Source organism: Pezoporus wallicus, unplaced genomic scaffold (genome assembly GCF_028554395.1).
Source record: "Pezoporus wallicus isolate ANWC-B61680 ecotype Strahan unplaced genomic scaffold, APGP_CSIRO_Pwel_v1 contig_8188, whole genome shotgun sequence".
In the NCBI taxonomy this organism is placed as follows: Eukaryota; Metazoa; Chordata; class Aves; order Psittaciformes; family Psittacidae; genus Pezoporus; species Pezoporus wallicus.
The window spans coordinates 2,687,926-2,708,832 of record NW_026640104.1 but is presented as its reverse complement, the minus strand read 5'-3'; the positions used below and the strand labels follow the sequence as shown (position 1 = coordinate 2,708,832).

The 20,907-nt window shown below is 42.2% G+C and overlaps 1 protein-coding gene across 1 annotated transcript in view; it reads left to right on the top strand.

Annotated features, from left to right (window-relative positions):
- INPP5F (inositol polyphosphate-5-phosphatase F) overlaps window positions 1-12,313 on the top strand; it is a 43,915-nt gene extending 31,602 nt beyond the window's left edge. The window contains exons 12-20 of the mRNA XM_057417337.1: window positions 650-770; window positions 3,043-3,171; window positions 4,843-4,960; window positions 5,775-5,973; window positions 7,001-7,072; window positions 7,169-7,242; window positions 8,463-8,591; window positions 9,295-9,382; window positions 10,321-12,313. Of these exons, the coding sequence (XP_057273320.1) occupies window positions 650-770; window positions 3,043-3,171; window positions 4,843-4,960; window positions 5,775-5,973; window positions 7,001-7,072; window positions 7,169-7,242; window positions 8,463-8,591; window positions 9,295-9,382; window positions 10,321-11,455 (2,065 nt within the window). The 3' untranslated portion in view covers window positions 11,456-12,313. The remainder of the gene's footprint in view (window positions 1-649; window positions 771-3,042; window positions 3,172-4,842; window positions 4,961-5,774; window positions 5,974-7,000; window positions 7,073-7,168; window positions 7,243-8,462; window positions 8,592-9,294; window positions 9,383-10,320) is intronic.
- The last annotated feature ends 8,594 nt before the right edge of the window (window positions 12,314-20,907 follow it).

The window sequence follows — 20,907 nt, the reverse complement described above, 5'->3', positions numbered from 1 at the left end:
TCTTCTCTTGATGCCCAGCCTGTGTCAGAGTTTCTGTGGTCTGAAGCAGTGATGTTCTACAGAAGTAACAGCAAAAATTCTCAGATGCTATGTTCTGCCTGGGGCTTACTGCATTTAACACTGTTAGGGTTTCTTATATTTAGTATAAAACACTTTGCATTTGACCCACAAACCCTAGAACTCCAATCTTCCTATTGAAAACTGTAGGCACGTTTGACCTTTAGTTTCTGATGATTGAAGTTCATGCATTTCAGTAGTGAGTATGGCTGCAGTTTTCAATTACCATATATATATAGTTCAATGCATTTTGTGAGTGAGGTGTTGCTGTCGTTACTGTTGGCTTCTGCGTTCTTGAAATTAAATGCTTTTTCTCTTGAAAGCTCATATTATATATGTATGAATTGAATTCAGCATCCAATTATATATCAAGTTTATGGCCCCAGCAGGATGCACTTTGGATATCTAGTATAGACTGAAGAGGAGGGTAGGTGGGAACAAGAGTAGCTAATTCAGAATGAGGTTCGGCTGGGGTGATGGATGCAACTATAAATAGTACCTCGTGTAGTTTTCTGCTGTTTGTAGGAGCTGATAAATTGCACTGGATTTTAAGTGTCTCGGTATGCTTTTGCTCTATTTTTTCTGTTGCAAGGGTTGACCAAGCTGGCGTGATTTGTAAGCAGGAAGGAATTTTTCGAGTTAACTGCATGGACTGTCTGGATCGTACCAATGTTGTACAGGCGGCTATTGCAAGAGTGGTCATGGAACAGCAGGCATGTATAAATAATGTACTTTCTCAATTCATTGTTATTCACTGGCAATTCTGTGTGTTTGAAAATGCTAAAGTAACCTCCACTGCAAAGGATCTTTGCAAACTACTCGGAGAGCTAAGAAACTAGAAGTAGTATGTACAACTAAACTTGGAATCATTCCAAACCAGTGATGCCCGATGTCATGCTTCAGAGAGGTAATGACTGGTGTCTGTCCACATCTTGGAGAGAATATTCTTCTTTGATTTGGTCAATTTAAGTTATGCAGTAATGCAGAGTTTGAAAACAGACACCATCCTCCCATCCCCAGTGAATCCCTGGCCCAAACAACATGTTAAAGGTCTAAACTCTGGATGCAATTTTAGCTGCTCTGAAGTGATATACTGTGGTGCAGCAGTTAGGGAGATTAGTTGTCGCTTCTTTGTGTAGGGAAGTAATTAACTCATGGTGTAAATATCCCAAATGGCTGTGACTACTATGCTCTGGAAGAGTTTTCCCTGTATAGAAAAGGCATTTCCAAACAGACTGAGGGTCCTTCCTTTAGTCTTCCTCCTCTTTGCCCTTCTTCCCTACTACTAGCTTCCCTACTACTAGCTTCCCTACTACTAGCTTCCCTACTACTAGCTTCCCTACTACTAGCTTCCCTACTACTAGCTTCCCTACTACTAGCTTCCCTACTACTAGCTTCCCTACTACTAGCTTCCCTACTACTAGCTTCCCTACTACTAGCTTCCCTACTACTAGCTTCCCTACTACTAGCTTCCCTACTACTAGCTTCCCTACTACTAGCTTCCCTACTACTAGCTTCCCTACTACTAGCTTCCCTACTACTAGCTTCCCTAGCTACTTTTTGATATAGGAACTCAGTATGATATCTTCCCTTGTGAAGACTTAAATAGTACTGTAACTGAAACTTTGAAGCATCAGTTACAGCTCAGCCCAAAATGAGCAAACCTGACTATGCCTGGAGTGAAGGATAAAGAATGAAGTGGGTCCTTGATAGGATGAATGGCTCCAGCCATTATATCTGGCAGTTCCTGTTTGTCATCTGCTTTTGAGTTCCTGATATAGAAAGAGTAATGGGGACAAGGGGTGGGACCAGAGATTCTGTGGTTGTTATTTTAGAATAGGATTTATATATATATGAACTCCAGGAGTTCAAGAGTTGCATAGATTGTTGTGAAGAGGACTTCAGTAATCATGGCTATAGTACTATCTTGTGTTGGGTTACATCATTCTCATAGCTGAAGTACTTCAGAATCAATTCATAACTGGGAAATGTCCTAAGCATTGGAAGGTGACTGACACAAAGTGGAAGACTGAGGGTCACATGTACCTTACCTTTGCACTTCCTTGGAACCACAGGACTTGTTTTCTCTCAGCTGGAAACTTGATAGGGTTTTCAGAGTCAATCAACAGATATGTATCAGTTTTCATCTTACTTGCAAAGAGTGCTTGAATGTTGTTTTCTTGGCTGTAAATTGGGGTTTGCCTATGATTTAGTCCAAATTATCTGTGCAGTTTGCCTAACATTTAGTGACTACATTGCAGTTACATATGTGTTGCTTTATCAATTTAGTATGTGTAAGAAGACTAACGTTTGCATTGTACCCAAGCCTTATCCTGGGAAAACTGAAGTACTGGTTCTTCTGAAGAGTAAAATATCTTAGTTGTGGTGTCAAACACTAACTGTCCAAACTGCACAAGCATTAATAACAAACACGACGTATAAAATTGCTTTAAGGCTTATTTAGGGGGAGGAGTAAGTTTGAAGATGGAGCTGCTACATTTGCTTTAGTGTCTAGAAGCAAAAGATTCCAGTGTGTTTTTTCTTGTAACTGGAAAAAGATTCCATTTCTTTATCTTCAGACCTTTGAGGTCATAAATGCCTTTGCAATAGAAGACATGAATTTGTTTATCCATGCTAGTTTTGTGATGTGTGTTCTTTTGATAGCTCTCTATAGAGAACAGGAACATTTCCTGGCTTGAGTAATTTAGAGCAACTTGTTTTACCTGAGCAAGTCTTTTTGAAGATTAACTCCCACATTCATAATGAATATATTACTGCTGCATCCAGTGATGGGATGTTTAACAACGAATTAGGGATTCCTTGCTAACAATTAATCTGACAAATTAGCAGAATGGGTTTCTGTTTCAGATCTCATAAAATTTAACAATGAACTGCTTGGCAGTGTGCCCATTGTCTTTATCAAGCTCTGCTATTGAGAATGATTTTTATCTTGAACCTTATATTAATGTGTCTGTCAAATTCCAGCTCAAAAAACTGGGTGTGATGCCGCCAGAGCAGCCTTTGCCAGTGAAATGCAATAGAATCTACCAGATAATGTGGGCAAACAATGGAGATGCCATAAGCCGGCAGTATGCTGGCACAGCAGCCTTAAAGGTAAGGAGTGAACAGTGTGATCTGTTCTGATGATGAGTAGTATCTTATCTTCCTGGTTTTATGTCCCATGGAGAACAAAGATATGTAACAAAGTTAGCCAAATATTCTGCATGGTTTTGTTTTGGAGAGACATGAGACCTTTCAATAGAGGGGTATTTTGTATCACACTTGGTGTGTATTGGAGAAGAATTGGGTGTCCAGGCAGTGCTGGCTGTAGTTTTAACTTCATTCTGTTAGTGTTACATAGAGATACAAAGCTGGTTAGATATAAGGAAGGAGTTCTTTCCTGCGAGGGTGGTGAGGTGCTGGAACAGGTTGCCCGAAGAAGTGGTAAACGCTCCATCCCTGGCAGTGTTCAAGGCCAGGATGGACAGAGCCTTGGGTGACATGGTTTAGTGTGAGATGTCCCTGCCCATGGCAGGGGGGTTGGAACTGGATGATCTTAATGGTCAATGGAACAATTTTTAGTGTTCCTGGTATTTGGCATTGGAAAAACCTTTACAGTGGAAATGCTTACACTTAAATATCTTTTAAAAATCTCTCTACTGAACTGATTAGTCTATTACATTAATATTTAAAAGAAAATATAATAAACCCCAGCCTGGCATAGAATCATAGAATGGTTTTGGTTGTAAAGGACCTTAAGATCATCTAGTTCCAGTCCCCCTGCCATGGGCACTTGTCTTGACTATGAGTATTTAAATCTGAATCATAGAACTCTATTTATACATCTAAATTTTCAGCCATTCTGCTTGAAGATTTCTCTACTCCCTCTTGAGGTTCATGGATTAAATTTGTTTCCAACTTGTGATATTTCTTTTTAATTTGAAAGTGAAACACTGGAAATGTTCTTCATAGTGGTTGTTGTGGCTTTTAGAACTGCACTGTGCCAGTGTTCAGAGCATCTCTGAAAATAGAATCCTCTAATGAAGTGCAACTACCAAAACTGCTTTTTATTCCCTTCCTAAGCCTTCCATGATTTAGAAACTCTTGTTTCTGAGCTCATGAGGATATGTTCTGTATTTTAGTATGTTATGCTTGTCTTGTTTTGGTAGCAGAAGCAGAGATGATAAACTGTTTTCAGTAGGTTCCAGTCTTCTTCATTGCTCAAATACTGTTCCTTTTACGTTAAAGGCCAAAACATAATTCTTTTTGAGGTATTCAAGTATTGCAGTGACTGATATCTTGAAAGTTCTGCCTTCATGTTAGCTGGCATTTATGCCCATATTACTGTTTTCTATTAGGACTTCATATAGAATCATGTCTGTCACAAGCCTAAGATTCTCAGCAGAGTCAAACAATGCCGTAAGAAGTAGATGCTCTTTGAAAATCAGTATTTTTCTGTATGAAATAGTTACTTGAACGTAACTTCTGAGCTGTCATCTATTCAGAGTTTCATAGAATCATAGAATAGTTAGGGTTGGAAAGGACCTTAAGATCATCCAGTTCCAACCCCCCTGCCATGGGCAGGGACACCTCACACCAAACCATGTCACCCAAGGCTCTGTCCAGCCTGGCCTTGAACACTGCCAGGGATGGAGCATTCACAGCCTCCCTGGGCAACCCATTCCAGTGCCTCACCACCCTAAATTTCAGAATGCCAAAGCTTTTGAGCTGAGGCTGCTCCTGCACAGCCGCTTATGTGCGTGACTCCCATGTTCTGTGTGACAGGGTGACTTCACAAGGACCGGTGAGAGAAAGCTGGCAGGGGTCATGAAGGATGGAGTTAACTCTGCAAACAGATACTACTTGAATCGTTTCAGGGATGCTTACAGGCAAGCAGTCATAGGTAAGAACAGAATTTCAACTCTGCTGAACTATCCGATTTAGCAAAGTTTATTAAAATCATCTTGGCTTATTTTTTTCACTGACTTAATTTTCCTGAAGATTAAAAGCACCTTGAGTGTATATGTTGTTCAATATATATGTACAGAGACATCCAGTGAGTGTATATATTGTTTAATATATGTGTACAGAGACATTCAGTGAATGTATATATTGTTCAATATATATGTACAGAGACATTCAGTGTATGTATTGTTCAATATATAAACACAGAGACATTCAGTATGTGCATGTATTCAATATATATATATATATACAGAGACATTCAGTATGTGTATATATTGTTCTATATATACACGGAGACATTCAGTGAGTGTATGTATTGTTCAATATATATAGAGAGAGACATTCAGTAGGTCTCTGTAGTGGACGCATTGAGCAGTCACTCTCCATTTGGAGATTAAACAGCACTCAATTCACAAGGATTACATGCAGTTAAGACACCTTAGAATTTACTCCTAACTCCATTTTAGCATTAACTGTCTTGTAACACTGCTCCTTTAGACAAAGTTAGATTTATGTAGCAAGTGTTTCTTAAAATGATAAGTTAGCCCTTGCTTTTCACTGAGAGAAAATAGTGTTCTGCCTACTGAGTGTTCAGTGTCAGGCAACATTCTATTCAGAAAGAATAGCAATTTCCCAACAGTATCTTTAACTATGGAACACTGGGAGGAATTTACAAAGTACTCAACAGACCATTGGTGTGCATCACTTTTAACTGTTGGTCTTTTGTTTGGTCCCTTGTGGGATTCATTTAGATTTGATGCAGGGTATCCCTGTGACAGAGGATCTTTACTCCATATTTACAAAAGAGAAAGAGCATGAAGCTCTGCATAAGGAGAACCTGAGGAGCCATCAGGAGTTGATCAGCCAGCTTTTGCAGAGCTACATGAAACTGCTCTTACCAGATGATGAAAAATTCCATGGAGGATGGGCTCTTATTGACTGTGATCCAAGGTTTGTCAAATAAGGTCGTAATTGTTCAGCTGCCACTGTGGCACCTCTGTTAAATGCTACTGGTGTTAAATGATTTTGGTAGCTGATGAGTTAACACAATACAAGTGGGCAGTTTGGTGGAATGACAAGAGTTCTTAAAGGGATTGAATCCTTGTAATTGTAGAAGTAAAGGTTACCTAAACATTTACTTTTCCCAAATGCCATAAGAATGGTGCGTGCTGGAATTACCTGCATTACCTTGGAGACAACACCTGGAAATGCATGCATTCAGTTAATACTGCCAAAATGTGGTAGGCATCATGAAGAGAACTTCTAAACTCCCCTTTGCTCTCACAGAGGCTGTTTGAGGAGCTGTTGTTCCTTATTGCTTTACAGGGAAAGTGTAACTTACTTCAAAGCCATATCTGATCAGATTAGATTCTTGTGTAATGAGTCAGTAGTAGGAAAGCCTAGGTTTCTCTTCATTAAGAGTAGTGAGCGTGAACTCGAACTTCACTCAGAAGTCTCCTTATCAAGTTCAGAGTTCTCCAACTTGTAGAAGAAAGGTAGTGATTAGATCTTCAGTAGGTTATGCTGTAGCATCTAAAAATAGCGAAGCAGGACGTTATGGCAGCTATTCAAAGCACACACTCGTCACCTTAAAGTCTGAGGCATTTTTCCATTTCTCTGTTAGCATTTGCAATAGCTTGTGGGCTTCCTATTTATTTTTGGACCTGCTAACTGACCTATCTGAGCTATTGGGTAACTCCAGGTTTAAGAGGGAGTGTTGCTTATGTGGATTCACTTATTCTATGGCAGTCTAATGTCACATCACAACTTGTTAGGTGAGGCACTTCACAAGCCTTGGTTTTTCCAGTGGCTCTGAAGAGGCAGCAGCAGCATCACATAGCTACCCTACCATAGTTGAAACCTCTTGTTGTAAAGTGCCCTCAAGTGTAAGAGCCTCCCTAAAATACACTAGGGGTGGGTTACAGCTTTGCAAATACACTTCTCTGTATTCATTCCTTTTCTTCTTCCCCTTCCTTAGTCTCATTGATGCCACTCATAAGGATGTGGATGTTCTGCTGTTACTTTCTAATTCTGCTTACTACGTGGCCTAGTAAGTTACCGCTTTGCCTTACTATGTGCAGTTTATTTCTAGTAGCTCTGTTTTAGAACGGTAAAGGCATTAAATTCTGATTCTTTTTTCTTCTAGTTATGATGATGAAATCGACAAGGTGAATCAGTACCAAAGGTTAAGTCTTGAAGCGCTGGAAAAAATAGAAATAGGTAAGAATGTAGTCACCAGATACCTTTATTGAATGCTCTTAACAATAGCCTGAGCACTTATCAGAGCATCTTACAAATGTATTGAAACAGCTAGCCTCACTGTATACCCTGTGTGGTCCACCACAGCTAGAAAGATGCTTTCTTGCTGATAATGGATGTGAGAGTTGAGCTCGTGTTCTCTCTCAGTCCTGTCTTTTGCTACTGCTTGAAATAGAAGCTTTGATCAATAGGGGGGATCTGATAGTTTCCCTCTTTCAAACTCTTAAACCCATGGATTCATCAAAACAGACTTCACAGTTTATCAAATGACAGTAATAAGTGGATCAGCTTCTAGAATAAATCACAGGTTTGTGCACTCTTTGATCCAAATACAGCAGCTGGTTCTGAATTGTACTTTAGATCTGGTTCATAGCTTTCTAAAACTCTTCTTTCTCAAGATCTTGTAAGAAACATGCTGTTATGAAATCGCCTTGTTATCCCAATTTAACTTACTGGCTAAAGACTAACATCTGCAGGCTAAATCCAGCATTTTAAGCTGAAAGTATTAAAGATGTAATATTTTTGACTTTCTAGATGAAAGGGGTGCTCCTGTTGGAGAGAATGAAGGGATATTTCTGTGGCTCCCAGTGTTTCAGTGTTTGCCCCCCTCCCTTTGATAGTTTACTCCTTCATTACACAATGCATAGTGATTTCATCATCTCCTTATTGTAGCTTTCACTGTCTTTGTGCAATTGCTAACAGTTCAGTTAAAGGGGTCTCACTTGTGCATCGTGGAGATCTGTAACACATCCTGGTGTACAGAATATAGGTGAAACATCTAAATACCTTATAAAAGCAAACAAAGATATAATACAGTGCACTGAAGAGTGGAAGCACTTCATTTGGTAAAAATTTATTAGCTTTCCCTTTAATCCATACAGGAGCATACCCTAAAATACAGGATATAATAGGTGTACTTTCTTTCTCTTCTATTTGAAAGGGTGATCTGTAATAAACAATCAGGCTGAATATAATAGACATATGGAGAGGCTCTGATTACTTTGTGTAAGTGCTTGTTTGGCTATTGTGATAATCTTTCATTCAAAATTGTCTATCCTACTCCAAAGACAAATCAAAGCATTTTATGCTGAAAAAGACTCTCAACACCTACATTTATGTACAGTCTTTGCAATATCTCCCTGTTTGGTTAAAGGTTTCTAACCTCCTGGTTTATTTCTCAGGGCCTGAGCCTACTCTCTTTGGCAAACCCAAGTTCTCTTGCATGAGGTTGCATTACAAATACAAAGAAATGAGTGGCTATTTTCACACTCTTAGAGCTGTGGTACGCAGCCCAGAAGAAGATGGAAAAGGTTTGTTTCATATGGGAAAGCTTTATACACAGAAGCATATTCAAGTGTTCTCTAGGAAACACTTTCCATTGCTCTTAGAATAACTTCTAAAGGATATATTTTAATATAATCCAACTGGATGGGGAGGGCAATCCACAAACACACTGTATGTGGCTTTTAATACAAAGGAAAATGGTTTAGATACGGATTTAAAGAAACATGTCTCTCTAGAATGGACACATTTCCATGTCCAGATCTTTACTGCTCCAAAACCTGATTAAATGAACTTAAAATTAGCTCCTAAAGAGCGGAAGGAATTGATTTGTTTAATGAAATCAATGGCTGAAAATGCTCTTGCTTGTTGTTTAAGTGAATTACATGAAAACTAATAAGGGAAAAATAGCACTTCTGACCTCGAGCACTGAATTTTGTCAACAAGGATTAGAATGAGTATAATTGCTTCTCTTCCTTCCACAAATGATGAATCGTGGCAGTGATTCACTTACACCCAGTATTTAGAGTTTAAGGAGAGTCTATTCTCCAAGCTTACTTTGTAATCTGTAAATCACAGTTACAACTTGTAGGGTGCAGCTATTCTGTAGGGTGAAGGAAAAACCCAAACAAATTTAATTACATTAAAACCAGACTTATTTCTCTGTGGCTTTTTGGAATATGGGGTTTTGAGGGTTTATAAGGGTCTGACAGACTGCTACTTGAATTTCAGACACTCTTCAGTGCATTGCAGAAATGCTGAGAATCACAAAGCAAGCGATGGGATTAGATGTGCCCATTATTGAAAAGAAGCTGGAGAGGTGAGTACTACAATGATGTGAATCTTCTGTGCCCTGCTTTCACTCTCTTCTCAGTGACTAACTACCTGGTAACAGCCATGCATGGGATACATGAAAGGAACATTCAGATCCAGCTACTGTGCTGGGAGTTAATTCCTCCATGTGCTGCCTGCTTCCAATGATAACAGCCTGCAGGTGCTTATCTAGAAGTATAAGCAAGAACACTGGTTTATACTTGTGTGCTTATAGACACTTCCAAATGTAAATAACACACTGCAAACCATGGTTAATATGTCAAATTTCATTTTTCCTATCTGAACTTGATGTCTGCTTCTGTAGTAAGAAGACAAACTGAAGGGTGAATCTGGTTTGGATGCCACTGCAGCTGAGTGTTTAACAAATCAAGATCACGTTACAGGTCTTGTGTAAGGAGATGGCTGAAGTTAAACTTCTGAACCCCTCAGTGTTAGTCAGAGGGGAGCAGTTCTGGTTTTGCAAGCCTGTTCAGACAAGAGGGCACACGAAAGCTTAACAGTACTTGAGAAATACTTACTAGACTCTTTTAGTTTTCACTAATAACTCAGTTGTCTATATATCAACAGAAGTAGCCTGTATGTACAAATACTGATGAGGTGTTAACAGCGTATTAGTTTCTGAAATGTCAGGGTTTTTCTGCTCCCTTTCCACTCTGGGGCTTTTTTCAGGAGCAAAACTAGAAAGAGCAAACTTGCCAAGTTGGACGGGGCTTGGAGCAAGCTGCTCTAGTGGAAGGTGTCCCTGCCTGTGGGGGGAGTTGTTGGAACTGGATGAGCTTTAAGCTCCCTTCCGACCCAAACCAGTCTGGAATTCAATGAAAATGTCCATCTGTATTATGGAAACAGACTGGAAGATGATAAATAGTTGCTGTTTATGAGACTGCCTTGATTTTTGCATTAGAGATTTCCTTCTTTTTCTTCCAGGAAGAGCAGTAAACCCCATGAAGACATCATTGGCATCCGGACTCGGAACAGAGGGTCCCTGGCCCAGGGCAAGAACTATTTACTGAGCAAGTTCTCATCTCTCAATCAAAAAGTGAAGCAAACCAAATCCAATGTGAACATCAGTAACCTGCGGAAGCTGGGCAGCTTTACCAAGCCGGAGGTGAAAGTTAATTTCTTAAAACCAAATCTGAAAGTGAATCTCTGGAAATCAGACAGTAGCCTTGAAACGTTAGAGAACCCGGTGGGAGATGCTAAAGTCCACACGGAATCTGATACAGAAGGGTCAGATAATGATTCCTTCCACTCGGATGACTTCCTGACCAATTCTAAATCCGATGAGGACAACCAGCTGACTGACTCCCTGGAGAACATAGGGCAGGTAGACTATGTGCTGCCCAGCTGTGGGATCATTGCCTCAGCACCACGGCTGGGCAGCCGCTCCCAGTCCATCAGCAGCACTGACATGAACATCAGCATTCACGTTCCTTCCGAGATCCACGTGTCTCAGGGTGACCGCTCTGACTGTGAAGATGTAGCCATGCCTTCTGCTGACAACGTGGAGATGGAGTTTGCTAAACCTATGGATGAGTACTGCCAGAGGTTTGTGCACGATGCTCAAAACAAGGTGTCCGATGTTTCGGAGGCTGAGGCTGGTTCTCAAGAGCCCCATCACATAGTAAATCAAAGCAGCAATAATACATCTAAGGCAGCAGAAAGCAAGGCTGAAGCTATCGGAGATGCTCCTTCCAGGCCATCCAAGTTGGATGTACAGTCTTCTGAGCCAAATCCTCAGCTCTTAGCTGTTGGTGGGTCTGACTTCACCAGATCTCATAAGAGCCCAGGATCTGCATCTGGTAACCCCGAGACAGGACTCCACATGACTCCCTCTCCAGCCGAGAGCAGCAGCAGCAGAGCTGTGTCTCCCTTCGCTAAGATCCGCAGTTCCATGGTCCAGGTTGCTAACATCACACAAGCAGGATTGACTCAAGGGATTAACTTTGCTGTGGCAAAGGTCCAGAAGAGCCCTGCAGAACAAGAAGCTCTCAATGAAATTAAACAGAAAGAACTGAGAGCGATGTTCACTCAATGCCAGACGCGGATCATTCAGATCTAGTTGCTCCTTTAGGAAGTGTTCCTTTAGTTGTGGCTTTTAATACAATAGTAGAGAATATGACATCAGGACTCACTGTGGCATGAAGTGCTACTGAATACTGGGATCAATAATACAGGTAACTTGTTTACAGGCAGTGAGAGATGTGAATGAATTTGGTTCTGACCAAGCATAGGCAGGTGAGATGAGGACGGTAAAGCCCCTATTTAAACAGGTAGCTTAGACACTGGGATGTATTAAGCATGCTGTCCGTCTTATATGTGTTGCACAGTTATTTTTGGAGACTAATTTTGTAGCTCTTCTGACTTCTTGTAGAAAGTATTTATACTCAAAAGGTGAAACTGCACTTCTGTGACCTTACTACTTACCTTGCACTACACCAGCAAAAGAACTTAACCGGTAAATTACACTTTATTTATTTTTGGACTAGTGTTTTTACTTGTTTCCATTGAAGTTTTAGATGCAGCTTTCTATGAATTGTGCCTCTCCAATGGGAATGGATGAGTTTCTGTTCCATTGCATTATGTTAACCAGAAATGAAGATTCCTTTTTTGCTGTCTTTTCCTTTCCGCACCTCTTGGGCCACGTTCAGTCCACGTAAAGCGTATCGATCCCACCTGAAACACCCACCGTCCTGCGGGGCACATTCACTCCGTAGATCTCTTTGGCCTCTCGCTTGTTTTGAGGTGAGGGGAGATGGAGCAGACGTCCTCTCATTGTCTTGCCCATGCTGAAGAGATTCCGATTTCTTTCTTTTCCCCTAAATTTCAAACACTGGCAATTTGCTCTTATTTTTTATCACTGTATAAAGCAAGACAAGGCCAGTACCTGCCCTTCAGGCATTGTGTCCCTCTCTGTGCTTATATTCTAACTGTTCAGATGCAAAAGTCCAAGTAACTTCTAGAAGAGAAGGCAAATGTACTGTTCCATGGAATCAGTTGCATTACAGCATCCAATCAAAACCAAATTCATTACCACCTCAAGCTTTGCATACTGGCAGGATAAAGCAGGCTAAGCATCCGCTCGTGCTGGGAATGGGATTAAGCCCCCCCCCCCAACCCTTACCTATGTGTGTCAAAAGATTTACATCTACCTTAACCACCCTTTCCCAGCAATGCCTTGCCATGCTGTTCTAGTGTAGGACATCACCCAACAGCTCCTGTACAGCAGGACCTTGCTATGCTGTGGTTTGTGACTGTACCCACCGTTGCAGACCCCGGTGCCTTGGTGTTCTTGTCCATGTACTGTAGGTAGGCTGCACGTGGTGTTCAGAGAAAATAGTGTCATAGGGGTAGGGTAGTAACAGTGTCTTAGAGCTTCTGAGTGCGTCTGAAATGGTTCTCCCCTGTCCCTGACCGTCTGAGACTTCAATAAACAGATCTGGTTTATTTATTTTATGACAGTGCTGTGGGTTTGGGTTTTTTGAGTGTCTCTACTTGTGGCTCTATTTAAAATTAAACTACTGCTGTATTTTAATGTGAGCAATATACAGGAGCTATTTTAATAAAAAAGTGGAATCAAAAGGTGGCTTTTTGGCTGTGATGTGAAAGGATGTGGGACCCTGGGGTTGGGGGGGGGGGTAGGTTTCAGAGATGGGGAGGTCATCTTGAGAGTCACAAAATCACAGCAGCGTTGAGGTTGGAAGGGGTTGGACTCATTTGGTCAGGACTATGTCTGGTATCTCCAAGGATGGGAGGCTGCACCACCTCTCTGGGCACCTGCTTCTAATGCTCAGTCACCCTAATGGTAAAAAGTGGCTCCTGATGCTCAGAGGGGACTCTTCTGTGTTTTGGTTTGTGGCTATGGCTTCCTGTTCTTGCACCAGGCACCACTGGGAGCAGCTGGGCTCTGCCTGCCTTGCACCCTCCCCATCTTATTAATGTTCTATACTAATACTGTATGACAGACTTCTTAATACAGGCATATTGGTGATGTTATAGACATGAATAAGATCCCCTGCCAAGCAAGGGACACATACATGACTTGATCCTCTATCCTTCTATCATTGCCCTGATGCAACACTGGCCTCAAGGAGGCTAGTCATAGACGTGATGAGAGGACTCCTTAAAAGCTTTGGGACTTGTGAAGGGCTGGAGGAGGGACAGGAAATTCCAAATCTTTGCCATTATTTAGGTAGGAAAAAGAGAAACTGGTCTGTACAAACATCACATACATGCAGTGACTTTGACAGCCTGAGAGTCCTGTGAGGCAGGATATCAAGAGCTGTAAAATCACTCTTGTATTACAAAACCAGTGTTGCAACGCTCAGGACAGATCCCCCTGGAAATGAATTGCTGACCTGGGGCACTGGTTCCCTGCCTTCTGCTTGGGGACCCAAGCATGCTGTGTCCTTCCAGCTTAGGCATTGCCCAATAGTTATGAAATACCAAAGATGGTCTCACACGGCACTGTGCCTCGACCCATGCTGTAAGCAGCACTGAGATGACATTACAAACCAGCTGTGCTCCAGCCAGGCTGCCTTTTGATCAGAGACTTCATTTTCTCCTGTTCAGTTGCTTAACTTCATATTAATGTAGCACAAGGCAGATGAAACCAGGAATACTCAGCTTAGTGTTCAAATAAAGGTTATCTGAAAGGGCATCAAGCTGGGCTAGTTTAAGATAGACAAAACCTGTTTATAGTCTAAACACCTGAATTACTGTGAGTGTGCAGAGATGAAAAGGACAGGGCCAGGGTGGCTGTGCTGCAACAACCAGTGTCATATTTAGACTAGAACTGCAATGAAAAAGGCAGTTCCTGTTCACACAATCTCAGTCATGAGACAGCACCAAGTGAGAGGGGTTTTGGCTTCCTCCCAATTGGGCAGGAGCCTTTGTCCTTGTTGGTAAAAGGATGAATTGAAGCAAGATGTAGAATCAGCTCCAGCACTGACTCCTGCAGGCTGCCTCCACAAGCACAGCATTTCTGGATTCTTCCATCTCTGTGCTGGTTTAATGTTTCACTGCTTAACCCACCCTTGTTAAACCAGTCCTGCAGGTGGTATTAGTGGCAGGGCGGCCTCTGGAAACCAGCTCGTACTGTACAATGTAAGTTATACAGTAATTAATGGCTATTATTCAAACAGTTTAAACACCACCTTACTGCTCAGGCAAAAAGCCTGACACGTTCTGTACGAGTACATGAATATCACCAAATCTCCACTCAATGCCTTTTTTTCCCCCCCCTCTTAAATTGTGCCAGAATAAAGCTCCTTAGAGACACTGAAGAAGTGAGTCATGGTGTTGTCTAACAATAAGGATGTATTTCATACTGGAACCTCAGCATGGATAAGATCAAGCAAATTCTACCACTGTTGTGCTGCTGTGAGTGCAATGTGCCTTTACTCACAGGACCAGCAGGGCACAGGCCCAGACAGCAACAGTCTGGTTCTTTCTGCTGCTGCCAGCTCTGATACTCAGAACTCACCCCTCACAACACAAACTTACTCCAGGAAGGAGCCTTACCTATGAGGTGTACGAAGGGCTCTGGGTTCAACTTCCTCATTATTAAAGGACAGGAGTTTACACAACTTCAGTATTAAAGTTTAATATCAAACAATTTGCTCATTGTTACCAATTTTCAATTACAAAACAGGCTCCAAAAAAAGGTCATAAAATATGGTGAACCGGCTGAACGGGGTTAAGTATGCTCAGCCTGTGAGGGTAATAGCCATAACTTCTTTTGGTATAAATTATCTACAAAAACTGGTATAAACAATATTCCAATCTTAGTAGGGGGATTCCATCTAGGATTAGACAAACTCATAGCGACATCCACAGAGTGTTAAAGTTCATTCCCATTGACACATTTCTGCTGCTGCAGCCTGGCTTTCCGTAAGGCCTCCAGTTGTTTTGCTCTCAGCCACCTCTCCCTGGATAGCGTTGTCTGCCCCACGCTGAGAGACAGGAACCTGGATGAGCAGAAGCAGGGGTTAAGAGCTCGGTCACGTGTCAGGTTTGATAAGCTTAATATAGTAAAAGTGTTCCTTCAGTATTCCATGAACTAGGGAGCATAGGAAGAAATGTGGGGGGGAAATACTTTGCCTAACTAGGAATCTGTGACAAGAGGCACAGCAGAAGAGGAGATGCCATCATTTGAGCACTGGCCAACCTCATGAAACTACAGGTAGAGTTGGTCTTGACCTTAAACAAGTGGTAAAGGTTGGACTTGATGATGTTAAAGGTCTTTTCCAACCTGGTTGATTCTATGATTCTACAACTCAGACTTGCCCAAAAGGCTTCCATTACAACAACCAGCACCACCCACCTTGCTACAAGCAGTGTCCTGTGCAGGTCATCAGCTGTTACGCTCTCAGGGTCGTTCTTCCTCATTTCTACAAAGTCTTCTTCTACTGCCTGTAAACAACACAACAGGTAACTGTTGGCAAAGAGTCTTCACTCAACAAAAGCTTTTAAGGAGTTAAAACACTGAAACTATCCTTAGATGCAGGAGCAACAGACTGCTGTCAGGAAGCGAGTCAAAGTAAGTTACAGCTCATCTTCCACAATCAGGTTTCAAGATGAGATTTGGAAAAGAATTAGGTTTCAACACGAGTTTTAGAGAGCAGGATATGGGTATGGTACGGACTGAAATACTCAAGAGCACAAAGCCTTGAAAGGAACACTGAGAAAATGCCTCTCTTTGGTTTCTTAGAGAACATAAAGGAGAATCACTGACAGGGAGAGCAATGGGAAAGCACAGTCCTGTGAACATACAGTTGAAGAGTTGTTAGTGCAGTCTTCCATACCTTGGTCACTTCCTCAGAGATGCTGTAGTCCAGCAGCCTCAACAAGCTGAGGTAAATGCGAAACTTGTTCAGGACAGAAGGGAGCACTGCTGTGAGGAGGCTGCTCATGTACTCCTCCATGTTCGGGGGGATTAGCTGTGGTTGTAAGTGGATTTGGCAATCTGACTGAAAAACAGAATTGCATATCATCTCTTTCCACATCCTGTCTCTTCCCATTCCAAGATGGATTTACTCTCTGAAGCAAGTCACTATTGACCAGAATTAAGGTAAGACAATGCATTCCTTAAATATATAACAGTTCCCTTTTTGAAGGCTCACATGAAGTCCTTATTCAAGCAGCAGCCAGTTTCATAGAATCCCAGATTGGTTTGGGTTGGAAGGGACCTTAAAGCTCATCCAGTTCCAACCCCTGCCACGGGCAGGGACACCTTCCACTAGAGCAGCTTGCTCCAAGCCCCTGTGTCCAACCTGGCCTTGAACACTGCCAGGGATGGGGCAGCCACAGCTTCTCTGGGCACCCTGTGCCAGCACCTCAGCACCCTCACAGGGAAGAGCTTCTGCCTAAGAGCTCATCTCCGTCTCCCCTCTGGCAGGTTAAAGCCATTCCCCTTGGCCTGTCCCTACAGGCCCTTGTCCAAAGCCCCTCTCAATGTTTCTTGTACCCCCTTTAGGCACTGGACCTGCCCTAAGTTCTCCTTGGAGCCTCCTTCATGCTGAACAAAGCCCAACTCCCTCAGCCTGGTTCACTGCAGAGGTGAGAGAGCAAATGCTCAGTTCATAAAGCTGGAGTGCAGGAGACCAGGTATTGTAAACTCTGGCTGCTCAGCGTTTCTAGGGTCAATGCCAGTTCCATCACTCTATTCCTGTACCCATCACCCCCTAAACTACTTGTCTAGAATAGGCTTGGAGAGTCACAGTATAGCTGCAGGCTTTCCCCATCATCTTAGTCCAGGAGGAGGGAAGGTCAATCCCTGTTTTCCTTGGACTGGCTTTTAGCCTGCCTGCAAGCCAGGAGCAAGCAGGCAGTAACTAACACCACTGTCATACCCACCCCTCATCACAAGGCTGTTTTCCTGCCTTCACCTCTCAGGAATGGCATGTTCTAATTGAGCAGCTACCACCTGTAGTTACTCCCCAAATTCAGGAGAAGCCTTTGCCATACCGGTAGGAGCGATCGACCCTCGGAAGTGATAAGAACGTTAATATTGCATGGGAATTCCATCTGGTGGTAATTGAAGTCATAATCCACCTTCTGCCAAGTGATCAGGTTACCCAGCGCTGTCACGTTATGGACACCTAGAAGAGCAAGAACAAACTCTGACAACAGGACCTAAACAAATGTTAGATCTGATTTGCTTTCTTTCCAATCTGTCTTTAGTGAGCAGGTGGTAGAAAAATTCTTGCAAGCATCCTGCTTCTTCTTGTGTCTGGGGTGTTCTCCACATAGAAACAGCCACATCTTCAGCCCAAAATTCAGACTTGAGATCAAGTCTTATCTCTTTTTGCCCTAAATTCAGTAGGGAACAACATCAACAAGCCCTTTTTATCTGCAACTTTTAACACTTAAACTGTGACTTCTCATTAAAAGTTGAAGTTTCTTTAGCTACTAAGGACACACATTTTAGCAAACCTATAAAGCGCAGGGAGAGTTTTCTGGAAATGGGAGTTTTTCCATGTTTTGACTTATTTTCCTGAAACAATGCAAAGATTTCTATTAGTTTTACTATTTTCTGTAGTGAAATATAGTAACTTTTCCAAAGCAGAGTAACACCCCCCCCCCCCCCCCAAAGACTCAAAACCAAGTGAATCTCAGTGAATTAAAAGCAAGAATTGAAGAAAGAAGTTTCTACATAGAATTAACCTGAAACCTGAACCTTACCAATTCTGTCAGACTAAATGCTTGAATGAGAGTCTTGACACTCACTGGGGAGACCCAAGAGGCTTATGGCATTGTGCCATCTAGTAGGGTTCTCAGGACAGCACTTTTAGCTTAGGATAAAGTCACTTCCAGTGATTTCCTGTTCTTCTTTCCTTGAAACCACCACAGGTATCTGTACTAAGCACCCCTCAGTTACCAAACTTTTAATAGGTATTTCAACTTACCTCTTATGTAGTTTCTAATTAAAGTAACTGCCTAAAGCTCTGTAGGAAGCACTACACAGTGCACATCATTCTGTTCCACAAAGGAATAGCTACTTGTTTAATCTCCATTTTTTAGCTGGATTTTCAGGGATGGTTTCCATATAGACAATACAGGTATAAAGCATAAGGCAGCAGCACATACTTCCCCCTCTGCTTCATTCATTATAGCAGGAAAGTAAAAGGCCATTCTAATGCATCAGAGGTATTTTGGTCTAAAGAATTAACTAAACCCGTGGCCTTTTCCACCAAGTGACAGACACTGTCCAGAGTTCTCTACAATGCAACCAAAGTGAAACTGAACAAGGAACCATCTTTTGTTATCACTCACTTGTGGCCTGGGATAGGAATTTGTAACTCCACAGAAGCATTTCTGAGCAGAACACCAGAAACTTTCAGGAAGTAAAACAGGGGAAAAAAAAACCAAATCCCAAGAGATCAAGCCTTAAGTTGTTCAAAAAAGCTGCAGATGAGCAGGAAGCAATGAAACAGGACATGGAAAGCACAGTTTTGTTACAGACAATTATCCCTAGGACACAATTAGCATCACTGTCATAAAATATATCAACTCCCAACCTGTCAGATGAGATTGTCTTAATAAAAAACAACCAAGAAATGTCTACCTTTTGTGTCAAGCTGCCCTTGCTCGAGCTGAGTCTCATCCACGACAAGGGAAGTGTTGCTGGCAAGCTGTAACACTCCACTGACTAAGCGATTCGCTGTGTAGTCCTTATGTGGGATGAATCGTGAGTGGTTCATGTTTTCAATGGTCATTTGCAGGCGATAGGACTGCAATGAGAAGAGAAACTAATCAGCACCTTTCCTCTCCTCCAGCTTTTCCCTAATGCTGCTTCCTTTAGCAAGAGTGATAACCATGAACCTTCATAGCAAGTAAAACAAAACCTGTTACCATGATATAAAACAGAATTTATCCACAGTTTCCAAATCCTGAATACTTAAAATAATGCTCTTAAGAACTCCTATCACCTGTATTTATCAGGGACTGTAGCAACAGGACAAGGGGTGATGGGTTTAAACAGTGGAAGTTCAGGTTAGATATGAGGAAGAAGTTCTTTACTGGGGGGTGTGGGGTGTGGGGTGTGTGTGAGGCACTAGGATGGGTTGCCCAAAGTGGTAAACCCCTGGCAGTGTTCAAGGCCAGGTTGGACAGAGCCTTGGGCCACATGGTCTAGGGTGAGGCGACCCTGCCGATGGCAGGGGTTTGGAACTGGATGAGGTTAAGGCCCTCTCCAACCCAGACCATTCTGTGCTCCCAAGTTGAATTACTATGAATTTTCTGCAGAATGATATCCACGAACTTGTGAACAAACAGTACAATAATTAAATGGCCTAGATCACAGAATAGTTTGGAAGGGACCTTAAAGCCCATCCAGTTCCAATCCTCTGCCATTGGCAGGGACACCTTCCACTAGAGCAGCTTGCTCCAAGCCCTGTCCAGCCTGGTTTTGCACACTGCCAGGGATGGGGCAGACACAAGAATGTCTAAATATATTAAGCCTGAAAGACAAAATTAAGTATGCAGCATCTGACTGCCAGTTTCATACCTACAAGGGTAAGAGTTTATTTCATATTCACCACAGATAACTCTAGGTAAATAAAGACTTCAACTGAACAGGCAAGCCATAACTCTATTTTTACCTGCCCTCTACATAGACAGCAGAAGCCTTTAAGAAGCCTGGCTTTTAACTAAAACATTGCTGGAACAATTAGCCCAACATCTCTCCTAAGCAATATGAAAGCACTCTAATGCCATTGTCCTTACTGCTGGCACAAGCTGCTGGATGATGCGGTATATGTGCTCCGTGAAGATGTTATTCCGTGGACATCCGCTCAGGTTGACTGCGAATTTTCCCAGAGGGAGCACATCTCGTCTTGCGTAACTAAACCAGAAACAACACAGGTTAGGCAAGCACTGGTGAATACAGGTATCAATCAGTTTGTGCACTATGCAGGATCTCTGATACCTAGCAGGGCTTCACTGCTAATACATACATAAATAGTAGCACCTTCTTTCTTCCTGCTCCAGTGTCCAAGGAGCTAAGTTAGGCTGGAGGCTGCTTTGGAAGGCTTTGCAGCATGGCACAAAAGCAATGCATTTACATTGCTTGAGGTCTTGCAATGTGCCCTCCAGACATTCTGTTCTCTTTGTGCTCTACTATTACTCAGTGTATGTACTTCAAGCACTTCATCCTTTTCCTTTCTTGCTGCCCAATCTCAGTTTCCCTGCTTATCGTGCTTGTTCATTTCCTTTACCTGCCCTCAGCTTTCCTCTCCTTTTTGTCACTATATATCTTCTCCCCATTCTGGACAAATGTCAACTTTTGTGTGATACAGCTAAGAGAGAAAACACATTCTAATCTAAGTGTTAGAGCATTCACAGTCCCACTAGAAAGAACAAAGCGTGCACAGAATGAAAACCCCCACATACTGATACTGAAGTACTTGTATTTACATGGGGACAGGGTTCAGGGCAGACTGTAAAGACAACCCAACCATAAATCTTAGCTCATAATTATGCTGTTTCATTGCTACTGAGAAACGTCTTAGG